At 44.0% G+C, this 14,449-nt stretch overlaps 1 protein-coding gene across 6 annotated transcripts in view; it reads left to right on the plus strand.

Moving 5' to 3' along the window:
* The window catches only part of hycc1 (hyccin PI4KA lipid kinase complex subunit 1), a 98,170-nt gene that overhangs the window by 72,380 nt on the left and 11,341 nt on the right, over positions 1–14,449 (plus strand). For all 6 annotated transcript variants that reach the window (XM_080207094.1, XM_080207087.1, XM_080207099.1 and 3 more), the window contains one exon: positions 10,248–10,407. In XM_080207094.1, the coding sequence (XP_080063220.1) occupies positions 10,248–10,407 (160 nt within the window). The remainder of the gene's footprint in view (positions 1–10,247; positions 10,408–14,449) is intronic.

The following is a 14,449-nucleotide window of genomic DNA, read 5'->3' on the forward strand; positions in this document are numbered from 1 at the left end:
TGGACCTATACTGTACCTATGTAATTTCTAGCAGTTGATAAACACTTACTGTTGAGGTAACTAAGACCACTAATGCCTTACAATCTACAGAACTGTGCCCAACAGCTTACAGTAGTTTGAGGGAATATGAATGTTTGGGCCATTGGCATCTCTAGACCTAGAGACCAATGGTGAAGTGATTAAATTGTACGTGCAAAAAGGCCAGAATTGGAGCAGTGCAGAAATTTTAGTGGGTTATGGCTAGTGGAGTTTGCAAATTGGTATATTTGTAGTCATGAATTTTAAAATCGGGCATTGGTAGCTTGGAAGTCAGTGTAGCTCATTGAGTAGAGTGGTGATGGATAAATATGACTTTCTTGTGGGATGTGGCAAGGCCTGCATTTATTGTCCACCCTCAATAGTCCTTAAATTGAATGGCTTACAAGGGCAATTAAGCATCAACTACATTGCTGGGGATCTGGAGTCAGGTAGATCAGATGAGTTAAGGATGACCATTTCCTCTCTTAAAAGTGACTCGTGTACCAGATGGGTATTTGCAACAATGAGTTTCTGAAATAAAAGAAGATGCTGTTTTTACAAACTCAAGATCTGGCAGCATCTCTGGAGAGAGAAACAGTTAACGTTTTGCGTCCATATAATCCTTCTACAGAACTGAAGAGGTAGAAGTGTGGTGAATTATTTACCTGCAAGGAGGTGTGAGGCACAATAAAAGGCCAATGATGGGTCGGAACTAAGGTGAGATTGATAAAGATGTCATGGACATGAAACAAAAAGGGCTGCTAATGGTGCCATTAGGGACTTGAGTGTTAAAAGTGGGAGAGATAGAATAGCAGAATGTGTTTAAGAGCAGAGGTCAGTGTTCAGTGGGAGCAAAACTGAACAAGGGACAGGGAGGGGGTGGGGTTGTTAGGACAAGCCAGAGGAACTGAATAATAGAGAACAAAAGAGGGGAATCAAGATGGAGGGGAAATTTCAGTCTAAATAGTTGAATTCAGTGAGTTCAAAATGCTGCAACATGCGTGATTCTAAGATGAGGTGTTTCAGTTTGCATTGAGCATCATTGGAGTATTGCAGCAAAACAGAGACGGACATAAAAACAAGACGCTGAGTTGAAATAGGAAGAGAACAGAAGGTTGAAGTCATGTTTACTGACTGAGCAAAACAGTCTGCGTTTAGTTTTTCCAAAGTAGGGATCACATTGGGTACAGTGAATACAGGAGAGCAAATTGGAAGAGCTGCAAGTGCAATTCCTCGGCACCTGAAAAGAATGTTTGGGGCCTTGGAGAGTGAGGATGGTGGAGATGAAGGAGCAGGTGTTGCACTTTCAGCAACTGTATGGGGAGGGGATAAAGTATTGGTGGTGATGGAGGAGTGGTCCAGGGTGTCAAGAGAGGGAATGTGGAATGTGGGGGGAGGGGGAGAGGATAGGGGTGGGGGGGTGGAAACAGGGGGGTGAAGATGTGTTTGGTGGTGGCATCATGCTGGAGTTGGCAGAAAAGGCAAAGGATGATCCTTTGAATGTGGAGACTGTGTGGGGTGAAAAGTGAGAACAAGAGGAACCCTATCCTTGTTCTGGGAGGGAGAGGAAGGGGATGGTGGAAGTAGTGCAGGAGATGGGTTGGACATGGCTGAGTGCCCTGTCAACCACAGCTGGGAGAGGGGGTCAAGGAACCTTTATTGTTTGGAAGAAAACAGACATGTCCAAAGCAGATTTTGAAGGTGGCATCATCAGAGCAGATACTGCAGATAGTTTGATGGGACGATAGTTTTATGGTCTCTAATGTTGACTAATTTTGTATTCCAGATTTACAAATTTCATTTAAACTTAGCCAGCAGCAATAGTGGGATTTAAAACCATGTCCTGAGAGCATTAGGCTCAGTCTGTCAATGACTGACTAGTACAGTGACATCACCATTACACCGCTGTGTCTCTTTTCTCTTCCCCTACCCGCCGCCACCCTTTGCAAAGATAGAGAGGTGAAGGGTAGGTTTTTTGAGGGGGTCATGGTGGCAGATTTGAATGAGAGGGGTAGGAGCAGTTCCTGGGGAGATTCTACCATCCATATCTGCTGACTTCAGGCCAGTGTAAGGGAGGTTGAGTTGTCAGCAGTTTGGGAATGGGATTATGGGAGTAGGAGATGCATCTGTTGGAGGGTATGAGGAGAGATTGGAGTGAAATTAGAAAAAGATGTTAAGATAGAGGGGAAGCTTAGGAATAATTTGGCCACTTGTACTCGTAGAAAAGATGGAATTGGCATTTGAACATATGGTTTAAATTTCTGTGACAGAAGTCCATCAGCTCCTCGCACTTGTTTAGAGGTGTGAGCAGAGGAGGCACAAGAAGGGATTAAAACCATTTGTAGTGAAGAAAGGTGGAGGCTATCTTGGCTTTACAGGATCTTCCTTGAATGCAGAGCAGTTTTGGCAGAGGACAGCAGGACCTGATTACCAGGAAGATCTGGTAATTCCAGACCAAACCATAGTGTGCTACATGACAAAAAGGCCGGGATTCTCCCCGAAAATATTAAAAATGCCGAATTCACCTAAAAATGGGAGTAACTCTTGCTGGTTTTTTCGCAGGATTTTCAAAATGTATCTCCTACACTGTGCGCAGCAGAATGCCTTGGAGATTCACAATGAAAATCTGGGAGTGGGAACCATTCTTGCTGGAGAGGCTGGCAGCATAGCACTGAGTGGGCCACTGCGTGTATGCCACTCTGTAACAGATTGGTGCACGTACAGTAGCCCTGCACTGCTAGCCTCCTGATCACTTGCCAGCACAGCAACCTCCACACCCCCCCACCCCACCATTGCTAGCTTGCAGAGCCCCCTCCCCCACCGATTGCTGGCCTCCCAGACATCTCCATGCCAATCCTGATCAGCCCCTTCCCTCACTCTACTACTGATCCCTATGCAGAGTGGCAGCAGGAGCCCTGCTCCCTTGCCACTGAGGTCAGTGCCAAGGGGCACCTTCGGCAGGGTCAGGCTGGAAATGCACAGCGGGCACCCCCTAAACCCTGGGGAGCCTCAATAGCCTTGCTTCACTCCAGTGTGTTCAGCCTGCCAGCTCCTGGAAAGTGGGGATCAGGTGTAAACCTGTTGGAGTGAACGACTCCTTGCCGGAGAGGTAAAAGCTAGCAGGTCTGGTAACTTTAGTTCCGGGCCTGCTAATAAGATTTAAATGAAGACTTTAATATTCAAATCAGGACATGATAACTTCTGGTGTGGAGTTGATGATGCTGGAAATATGGGATCGGAGACGTTGAGGTTGTGGTGCCCAGTGGGAAACCTGCTAAATGACTCCGGTGATGTCGCACAGAAGGCTGGGAGAATTGCCCACAAAGTATGCTTTGAGAAAATGCTGTATTTGTTTAAGTATAGTCTTGTGTCAAAAAAAAAAATTACAGGAATTATTTTAAATAATACATCCTATTGGAAATGTAATATACTTTGATTTCAGCAGTGTTTTTGATGTGCTACATAATTAGTCTGAGTTAAAAGACAAAACTTTCTAAAGTGCATTGCTAACCCAGATAATCTAAAATTCCAATCTTCCATCCCCTGTCCTAAAGTCCAACCTTTTCTGAGCACACCTTTCAATATTATGCACTCCCCACCTTTGTTCCCTTTTGAGGGGCTGATTTCATATGACTAATTATAAATATTAATTCATCTGAATTCCTTATTGGAAAGTACCACAATGAGCTCTTTTGCAGGAAAGGTGCTCTTTCCAGCTTTGCTGCAATCAATAAGGGTGGTAAAAATGATTATATCTGTGCGCAAACTTGAAACGGAATTTCCCGGAGAACATAGGTAATCCAATATAGATTTGTGCCATAGTAAAAGAGAGGCAAAAATAGACATTGGACTGCTGGAAAATGAGGCTGGAGAAATAATAGGAAACTAAGAAACGGCAGAGGAACTGAATAGTTATTTTGCATCAGTCTTCATGATGGAAGATACGATGGGATGCCAGAGCTCCAGGAGAGTCAGGGGGCACAGGTGAATGTAGTGGCCATTACTAAGGAGAAGTTCTGGGGAAACTGAAAGGTCTGAAGATGGATAAATCACCTGGCCTGAATGGACTACAACCCAGAGTTCTAATAGAGATAGCTGAGGAAATTGTGGAAGCACTGCTGGTGATCTTTCAGGAATCACTGGAGGCAGGGAGGGTCCCAAAGGACTGGAGAGTAGTTAATGTAAAACCATTGTTTAAGAAGGGGGGGGTAGGTAGTAGAGGGGGATGTTATAGGCTGATTAGCCAAACCTCAGTCATTGGCAAGATCTTAGAGTCCATTATTAAAGATGAGATGGCAGAGTGCATGGTAAAGTAGGACTGAGTCAGCATGACTTTGTCAAGGGGTCGTCATGTCTGACAAATCTGTTAGAATTCTTTGAGGAGGTAATAAGGAAGTTAGATTAAAAAAAAAGAATCAGTGGATGTGATTTACTTAGATTTTTAGAAGACCTTTGACAAGGTGCCTCATAGGAGACTGTTAAATTAAGAACCCATGATCTTATGGGTAAGATCCTGGCATGGATAGAGGATTGGCTGACTGGCAAAAGGCAGAGTGGGGATAGAAGGGTCTTTTTTGGGATGGCAGCTCGTGACTTGAAGTGTGCTTCAAGTCAGTGCTGGGACTGCACCCTTTCACAATACACATTAATGATTTGGAAGAAGGAACTGAAGGCACTGTCACTAAGTTTGTAGATGATACAAAAATATGTAGAGGGACAGGTAGTATTGAGGAAGCAGAGGGACTTGGAGGGTTAGGAAAGTGGGCAAAAATGGCAGATGGAATGCAATGTGGAAAAGTGAGGTTGTGCACTTTGGAAGGAGGAATGGAGGCATAAACTATTTTTTTGACTGGAGAACTGCTTGGGGTATCAAACACAAAGGGACTTGGGAGTCCTTGGAGATTCTCTTAAGGTTAATGTGCAGGTTCAGTCGGCAGTTAAGAAAGCAAATGCAATGTTAGCATTTATGTTGAGAGGGCTATAATACAAGAGCAGAGATATACTTCTGACGCTGTATTGTGACCAGTTTTGGGCTCCATATCTAAGGAAGCATGTGTTGGCCTTGGAAAGAACATAAGAACATAAGAAATAGGAGCATGAGTAGGCCATCTAGCCCCTCGAGCCTGCCCCGCCATTCAATAAGATCATGGTTGATCTGTCGTGTCTCAGTTCCACATTCCCGCCCTCTCCCCATAACACTTAATCCCCTTGCCTATCAAAAACCTAACAACCCGTGTCTTAAATATATTTAACGAGGCAGCCTCCACCACTTCAACGGGTAGAGAATTCCAGAGATTCACCACCCTTTGAGTGAAGAAGTTCCTCCTCAACTCCGTTCTAAACTGCTCCCCCCTTTATCTTGAGGCTGTGCCCTCTAGTCCTACTGTCCTTTCTGAGTGGGAAGAGCCTCTCCACCTCTATCCTATCCATCCCATTCATCATCTTGTATGTCTCAATGAGATCTCCCCTCATTCTTCTAAACTCTAACGAGTACAAGCCTAGTTTATTCAGCCTCTCCTCATAGTTCAACCCCCTCAACTCCGGTATCAGCCTAGTAAACCTCCTCTGCACTCCCTCCAAGGCCAAAATATCCTTGCGTAAGTGCGGCGCCCAAAACTGCACACAGTACTCCAGCTGCAGCCTCACCAGTGCCCTATACAGCCACAGCAAGACCTCCCTACTTTTATATTCAATCCCCTTCGCTATGAAGGCCAGCATCCCATTTGCCTTCCTGACCACCTGCTGCACCTGCAGGCTGGGTTTTTGCGACTCATGCACAAGGACTCCGAGGTCCCTTTGCACCGTCGCATGCTCCAGTTTTTCGCCATGTAAGTAATAGTTCTTCCTACCAGTATTCCCACCAAAGTGGACAACCTCACACTTGGCAACATTAAATTCCATTTGCCATTTCCTGGCCCATTCGCCCAGCCTATCTAGATCCTTCTGCAGACTCTCCACATCCTCCGCACAATTTGCCTTTCCACCAATCTTGGTGTCATCAGCAAATTTCGACACCATACACTCGGTTCCCTCCTCCAGATCATCTATATAAATGGTAAATAGCTGAGGCCCCAGCACCGACCCCTGGGGCACTCCACTAGTCACCAACCGCCAATCCGAATGGCACCCATTGACCCCCACTCTCTGCCTCCTATTTGACAGCCAATCCCCTATCCACGCTAACACCCTACCCCCAACTCCATGCCCCCTGACCTTCTGTAATAACCTCTTGTGAGGCACCTTGTCAAACGCCTTCTGAAAATGAAGAAAGACCACATCCACCGGCTCTCCTCTATCCACCATCCTCATAGAACTCCAATAAATTCGTCAGACACGACTTCCCCTTAACGAAACCGTGCTGCGTCTGCTCTATCAAACAATTCTCCTCAAGATGCCTCGCTATTTTCTCCTTGATCATGGATTCTAACATTTTACCTACAACAGACGTTAAACTAACCGGCCTATAATTCCCTGCCTTTTGCCTGCCACCCTTCTCAAACAACGGCGTAACATTAGCCATTTTCCAATCTTCCGGCACTTCCCCGGAATCCAGTGATGTTTGGAAAATAATCACCAAAGCATCCACTATCACCTCTGCCACTTCTTTCAGAACCCTTGGATGCATTCCATCCGGTCCTGGGGACTTGTCCACAATCAGTCCCTCCAGTAACAATAATGTCATTCAGGCCCTCCACTCCTACCACCTTTCCATCGCTAACACCTGGCAAATTATTCACGTCCTCCTCCGTGAAGACCGAAACAAAAAAGTTATTCAAGGCCTCAGCCATTTCCCCATCCCCTACCCCATCCCCCCTCTCATCCTCTAAGGGTCCAACGTTTACCCAAGCCAGCCTCTTCCTTTTTATATATTTATAAAAACTCTGGTTCAGAGGAGGTTCACAAGACTCTTGGAATGAAAAGCGTGTCATATGAGGAACAATTGCGGACTCTGGGTCTGTATTCATTGGAGTTTGGAAGGACGAGGGGGATCTTATTGAAACTGACAGGATACTGCGAGGCCTGGATAGAGTGGATGTGGAGAAGATGTTTCCATTAGAAGGAAAAGCTAGAACAAGAGGGCACAGCTTGGGCTAAAGGGACAATCCTTTAAAACAGATGAGGAAGAATTCCTTCAGCCAGAGAGTGGTGAATCTGTGGAACTCTTTGTTGCGGAAGGCTGTGGAGGCCAGGTCATTGAGTGCCTTTAAGACAGATGGATAGGTTCTTGATTAATAAGGGGATCAGGAGTTATGGGGAAAAGACAGGAGAATTGGGATGAGAAAAATATCAGCCTGATTGAATGGCAGAGCAGACTCATTGGGGCAAGTGGCCTAATTCTGCCCCTATGTCTTATGGTCTTATGCTCGATAGACCTTGCATTCAAACGTGAGGAATGTATTTGCTTTTGCTGCCTTCTTGAGACGAGCGAGCATCCTTCTAAAATACAGCTAGGTACAAGAGATTTTGATAATTACATTGACTTTATTAGATTTCCTCTGGTTTACCAGTGTTGACAGAAGGAATGGCTGAACTGTCAGACAGCTCCCCAGAGACCCTGGAAAGTGGCACATTGGACTGGGGACCAGAAAGTTCATTAAGGCAGAATCAAAGCAGCTGGCACCAGTTGGAGGTTGATGATGAATATTAAACACATATGGTGAAATTCCTGCAGCAAGACCTTTAAGAGTTTTTTTGTTTTAATGTCATGGTGGCACAGTGAATAACACTGCTGCCTCACAGCAGCAGAGACACAGAGTCAATTCCCAGCTTGGGTCACTGCAGAGTTTGTATGTTCTCCCTGTGCCTGTGTGGGCTTCCTCTCAGTCCAAAAGACATGCTGGTTAGGTGCATTGGCCATGCTAAATTCTCCCTCAGTGTATCCGAACAGGTGCCGGAGTGCAGCAACTAGGGAATTTTCACATTAATTTAGTTACTGTACTAATGTAAGCCTACTTGTGACTCTAATAAAATAAACTTTGAGTTGGTGCAGAGATGGGCCGAATGATCTCCTTCTGCACTATAAGGATTCTATGAAAAGTATTATCCAGATGTCTCTGCTAGCCATTTGATTGGCTTATCCACCTCTTCTGCTTTGAATATCATTTCCATTCTGGGCTATGTACATTGCTTTAAAGATTGTGCATAAGTAGATTTTCTGGCCTCCAGTCAAATGTGCCATGTTCTAAGATTTCTGGGTAAGTTTTACCTGAGTTTGTGAACTATTCATATCAGATCCTGGGAAAGGTATCTGAAAATTCAGCCAGCACCCACCCGGCACAAGTGAGTCTGCATGTTGGGCAGACACAACCCCAAAGTTTCCATAAATGGTAAAATCAGGCTAATACTTAATATTGCACTGCATGCTATAATGTTGTAAGAAGTCCCACAACACCAGGTTAAAGTCCACCAGGTTTATTTGGTAGCACAAGCCACCAGCTTTTGGAGCGCTGCCCCTTCATCAGGTGAGTGGGAGCTGTGTTCACAAATAGGGCATATAAAGACAAACTCGATTTACAAAATAATGGTTGGAATGCGAGTCTTCACAGGTAACCAAGTCTTAAAGATACAGACAGTGTGAGTGGAGAGAGGGTTAAGCACAGGTTAACGGGATGTGTATTGTCTCCAGCAGGAAAGTTAGTGAGATTTTGCAAGCCCGAACAGAGGGATCTGGGTGTATATGTGCATAGATCCCTGAAAGTTGGAAATCAAGTCGATAAGGTTATTAGGAAGGCATACGGTGTCCTGGTGTTTATTGGTAGGGGGATTGAATTTAGGAGCCGCAACGTCATGTTGCAATTGTACAAAACTCTGGTGCGGCCGCACTTGGAGTATTGTGTACAGTTCTGGTCCCCACATTATAGGAAGGATGTGGAGGCATTGGAGAGGGTGCAGAGGAGGTTTACCAGGATGTTGCCTGGTATGGAGGGAAGGTCCTATGAGGAGAGACTGAGGGATTTGAGGTTGTTTTCATTAGAAAGAAGGCGGCTAAGAGGAGACCTTATTGAAACATACAAGATGATTAGAGGTTTAGATAGGGTGGACAGTGATAGCCTTTTTCCTCGGATGGAGAAAGCTAGCACGAGGGGACATAGCTTTAAATTAAGGGGTGGTAGTTGTAGGACGGATGTCAGAGGTAGGTTCTTTACCCAGAGGGTGGTGGGGGAATGGAATGCCCTGCCTGCTGCAGTTGTAAATGCGCCTAGTTTGGGGGCGTTTAAGAGGTCCGTGGATAGGTTTATGGATGGAAAGGGATTGGTTTAGGTTAGAGGGTCATTGCTTTTTTTCTTCATTGGTCGGCGCAACATAGTGGGCCGAAGGGCCTGTTCTGCGCTGTAATGTTCTGTGTTATGTCCAGGCAAGTCATGGGGGTTACAGATAGTGTGACATGAATCCAGGATCCCAGTTGAGGCTGTCCTTGTTTGTGGAATTTGGCTATCAGTCTCTGCTCAATGACTCCATGCTGTCGTGAAGGCTGCCTTGGAGAACGCTTACCTGAAAATGGGGCTGAATGTCTGTGACTGCTGAAATGTTCCCCAACAGGAAGTGCACACACTTGCCTGGTGATTGTCGAGCGGTGTACATTCATCTATTGTCGTAGCGTCTGCATGTTCTCCCCAGTGTACAATCCTCAGGACATTCTTTCCTGCAGATGTTACCATCGTAATATATTACATCCTTCAGTTCACCATGAGCCTTGCTATAGGATATTTCCTGGTTTTAAAAAAAAATTCAAAATGAACGGCTCGCCATATTGTTTCCATTGATTAAAAAAAATCAATTTTCCCTTTCCCATCTTTGAAAGACACAAGTTTTTTGTAAGGATATTATCACCTTGTGCTAAGTGATCATTGTCTGTATATGTGAGACTTGATGGTGAATGCAGACTGGCTGCCAGATTGTGTGGGGTATTACAACAGTGTCTCTATGTTCAAGCATAGACAATTGTTTCCAGCAATCTGAACGCTTAAAATCAATATGAAATTTCTTTACTGCAATACCCAAATCTGCTCAAATCCAGACAATTCATCTCTTTCTATATAGTCGTAATTCTGTCCCACATTGAAAGAAATGATTTAGCAACAGTCTCAAGAAGCCCATTTACCTTTTGTAAATGAAAACCAAAAAAAAGGTTTGATATGTTATCCAGCTCAAACATGTTTTTAAATGGCAAAAAATGCTAATTTAACATCTTGCACCTCAATTTTTGATTGTGATCCTTTTTTATGTAGGTTGGCAATGCAATCAAAAACATGTTACCCTTTAGTGCCCTAAAGTCATCTAAAGATGCTCCACGATCTATTCAGGTGGAGATAACTCCAACATCATCCAGAATATCAAGAAATGCAGTCACCAGTTTATCAATTCGAGGACATCGATGGAAGAGGAATGGTAAGAAAAAGATTGTTCAGAGTGGCTAAGGTTCCAAATTTCTGAAATGAAATTTCATTTCTAAAGCACAACTTCAAATAAACATTTAATATCTTGCCATGAACTAATTTCTTATTGCAGGAAAGAATGCTTTCAATTGATTTCCAATAAATCTGAATAGTTAGGGGTATAAAATTAAAAGGCTAGTCAACCTGTGTTCCTCATCATACATCCCAGATGTCACTTGTTTTGAGACATTGACTTGGGCCATGGAGTTGGTTATTAATGTTTTAAAACATTATGCAGAAGAAAGGAAGATGGACCTTGAATGCGAGAAAAATATGGGAATTATTTTTCCTAATTTAGATTATAAGCACAAACTTAAATCAAAAATGATGTTTTAATCATGTTCAGCATCTCACTGTTTTAAGATCAAATGTGCATCCTTTTAGGCTGTGTTAAGGGTACAATAGCTGTAACAACTTTGGTACAAAAATAAATAAATCAAAGCGAGTTTATAACCCCAGCATGACAAAATTGAATTCAACAAATCTGGTCATTTGTGGGCTTGTACCAGATAATGAACCTAAAAGTTGTTTGTAAGTTTGAAAATCAACTGGTTCACTAGAGTCTCTGGGGTCAGAACATGAAGCTATCAATGAGAACTTTAATCCCACATTGATTCATCATGGCCCAAGGGCAATAAACACAGCCTTGCAGTGTAACCCATGAACTGCAAGCTCTGTACATGGAAATTGTAATGTTTCAACTTTTGTTTTCAGAAAGTTAACCATTCAATTCACTTGTGACCATCTAATACACAAACGTGCAATGCAAAATCAATACTTTTTGAAATAAGTTCATTCTTCTGGGTGGAACAAACCTAATTGCTGATCGTTCAGTTTAATATTTCAAGTATTCTGCAAGATATTGAACTCAATGAAACAATAAATTTATATTATGGTAACAAAGTTAAATGTCTTGCAAGTTCTGGAGGTGATACCTCCACTCACAAGCAACAACTTGGAGAAAGTGGGAAATTATTACCAGTAGATAAGCTGCTTCCATTGTTGGAGATTGTATGATGTATAGAGAAATAACTTTGTGGTATGAGAGCCAAAGGAAGGCAAAGTTTGGCAATATGAATTCTGACCTCCCTTCCCCCAGCTAAGAGTTGCCTACTATACCATAATACTGGTTAATAATTTTAATGCTGTTTTTTGTATTTGATGCCATAATGAATGGCTTCCGATTTCTACGCAGTGTACAATTTGGTTTAAGATTACAATAGTTTTGATTTGTTTCTCCTTTCTTGTCCCACGCATCTAATGCTTATTCTGTTTTCAGTGGTGAAAGTATACTACTTTCAAATTGCAAGGTGAAGCAGCATTGTTTCTCCTTCCATTAATTGTTTGAATATATCTGAAGTACAGTAAGAATTGTGTAGTCAAATTGGGCAACAAGGGAAATTTGTCACTCGCCCTTAACCAATCCTCCGTCCATGCTAATATATTGCTTCCAATTCCATGAGTCCTTATCTTGCATATTGGTTTTTCAGTGGTATCTTATGCCTTTTGAAAATTCAAGTATTCTGCATCTACTGGCACCCCTTTATCTACCCAACTAGTTACATCTTCAAAAAAATTCTTACTCTGTGAAAATATTCCTTTCATAAACCACTTGGGCTCATAATCTAATCATACAAAGTGTTTTGTTCAGGCTTTCTTCATAATGTTTTCCTGATAACTGGTCTATAGTTCCTTGTTTTTTCTGATCCCACTTCCTGATTTTCTGACCAAGTTTGTTTCTCACTGCCACCCTTATTATCACCTTTTACTATCTGGGCTGCTCCTCCTTTTGTATCAGTCTGTCTTTTCCAGACCTTTGAATATTTATGTTCCAACCTTTTGGTTGCTTTGAAATCATGAGGGCGATTTCTCCCATCGCAACCTGCAAATTTTCTGGTGGATCCGGTTGGGTGATGCACGTGTCGGCTATTTTGCGGGATTCACACATGCATTCCCGATGCATGCATGTTTCCCAGAGCCGGAGAACAGGTGTGGTCGGGGCCATGCTGGAAACTGGCAGGAAGAGGCAAGTGATTTTAATCTGTTTTAAAATGTATTTTTAATCTATTTTTAAATATTATTGGGCCTGGCAAGGGATTTGCTGGGCCCAATCGCATTCCTCATCTCGCCAGGAGTATTTCACTCCGGTGCGCTTTAGAGTAGTGCCCCCCCCCCCCCGCCAATATGTTTGAGGAACTGCTGGGGGTGAAGGCGGGGGCAATCAGGGTGGTGCCCTCTGGGCATGGGCACCCTGGCAGTGCCAGCCTGTGCCTCTGGCACAAACTAAGGGACAAAGTGCCCATGCCTAGGGACACCTTGGTATTGCCCAGAAAGCACGGGAAGTACCAAGGACGTGTAGCCTATTTTGAGCAGTGCCAAGGGGAGATGAGTTGGGGGGCTCCTGCTGCCACTCTGCATGGGGATTAGTCTGAGCTGGAGGGAGGCCAGTGACTAGGGCGAGCTGGGGTGGGGGTGCTGTGGTGTCTTGGTGAGGGAGGTGGAGGGATCGCCACAGCTAGGGAACAGGGTCCCGGAGATTGGGGCACTCCTGGACAGGGGCTGTGGGGGGAGTTGGGGCTGACCCGGGAAATGTCATGGGGACTGTATTCGGGCTGTGGCGGTGTTGGGAGGTACAGTAATGGGGGTCCCGAGCTGGCCGGCAAATGAGGAGACTGATAGATTGGGGCCACTGTGCATGCAGAGTTCTAGATCTGTCAACCTCTGGCACAAAAAGGCTCCATCTCCCTCACCCCCTTGTTTTTTAATGAGATTCATTCTGTGACCAGATTTGGGTCTGAAGTTGCACTGAAAAAACAGTCGTGATCTAGACCAATTTTCTCTCCCACTCAGCAGTGTTGGGAGAATCGCTCCCATGTTTCTATAATGGCAATTAGATCGAAACCATTTATCTCTCTTTGCACCATTAATTTATCTACCTTTATCTCAACATATGAAGCAATCATAATGAGTCCTCCATTTTTATATTCTGTTCTTTGTCTGAACCTTTTTGCAGATGCACTTACTGAAATCTTACTCCTTTTGTAAGATTCAATGCACCCACTGATGTGGGTTTCCCTGAGGCAGTGTGTATTCAATGGGAAACACTGGGATCACAAGATCCTGCTGCCAGCAAGCACTTACTACCTTCCACTGCTGTGAAATGGTGGCACAGTGGTCAACACTGCTGCCTCACAGCGCCAGGGACCCAGGTTCAATTCCAGCCTTGGGTCACGGTCTGTGTAGAGTTTGCACCTTCTCCCCTGTGTGGGTTTCCTCCAGGTGCTCCGGTTTCCTCCCACAGTCCAAAGATGTGGTGTGGTTAGGTTAGGTTGATTGGCCATGCTAAATTGTCCCTCATGTTAGGGAAATTAGCAGGATAAATGCGTGGGGTTATGGCGATAGGGCCTGGGTGGGATGTGGTCGGTACAGTCTCGATGGGTTGAATGACTGCCTTCTGTACTGTTGCGGCTCTATGAAACACATTGCAGAGTGGGACAAAAATCCCACCCACTATTACCTTTTTAAAGTCTGTCCCTTTCAGTCCCACTCTGCTTGTCTTTTCCAGAATCACTACCTTACTCGTTACTTCAAATTTTCTTTCAATTCCTAAAATTCACTGAACCCTTCCTCTCTCCTCGCCTTTCAGTTTAAAGCACTATCCACAGAACTGTTTATAGACACTGATCCCAGGTTGGATTGAGTATTAAAAAGGCATTTGGGATCCTGGACTTTAAATGAGGCAGAGTACAAAAGTAAGAAAAAAGAGGCTTTATACATCTGTGGTTCAGCGTCAAACTGGGCACTGCACTTTGCGAAGGCTTCAGAAAAGATTCATGAGAAAAATTTCTCATCCAATGAAGCAAGGCTATGTGGATTGATTGCAAAAGCTGAGGTTTTTCTTTGAGCAGAGAAGGTTGGAAGAAGATTTGATTTAAAATCTTGAAGCTTGACAATAGAGAGAAACTAACAATTGATAGGTTGATAACCAGAGGACA

This window comes from Carcharhinus amblyrhynchos, chromosome 2 (assembly GCF_965287045.1).
Source record: "Carcharhinus amblyrhynchos chromosome 2, sCarAmb.v2.hapA, whole genome shotgun sequence".
In the NCBI taxonomy this organism is placed as follows: domain Eukaryota; kingdom Metazoa; phylum Chordata; class Chondrichthyes; order Carcharhiniformes; family Carcharhinidae; genus Carcharhinus; species Carcharhinus amblyrhynchos.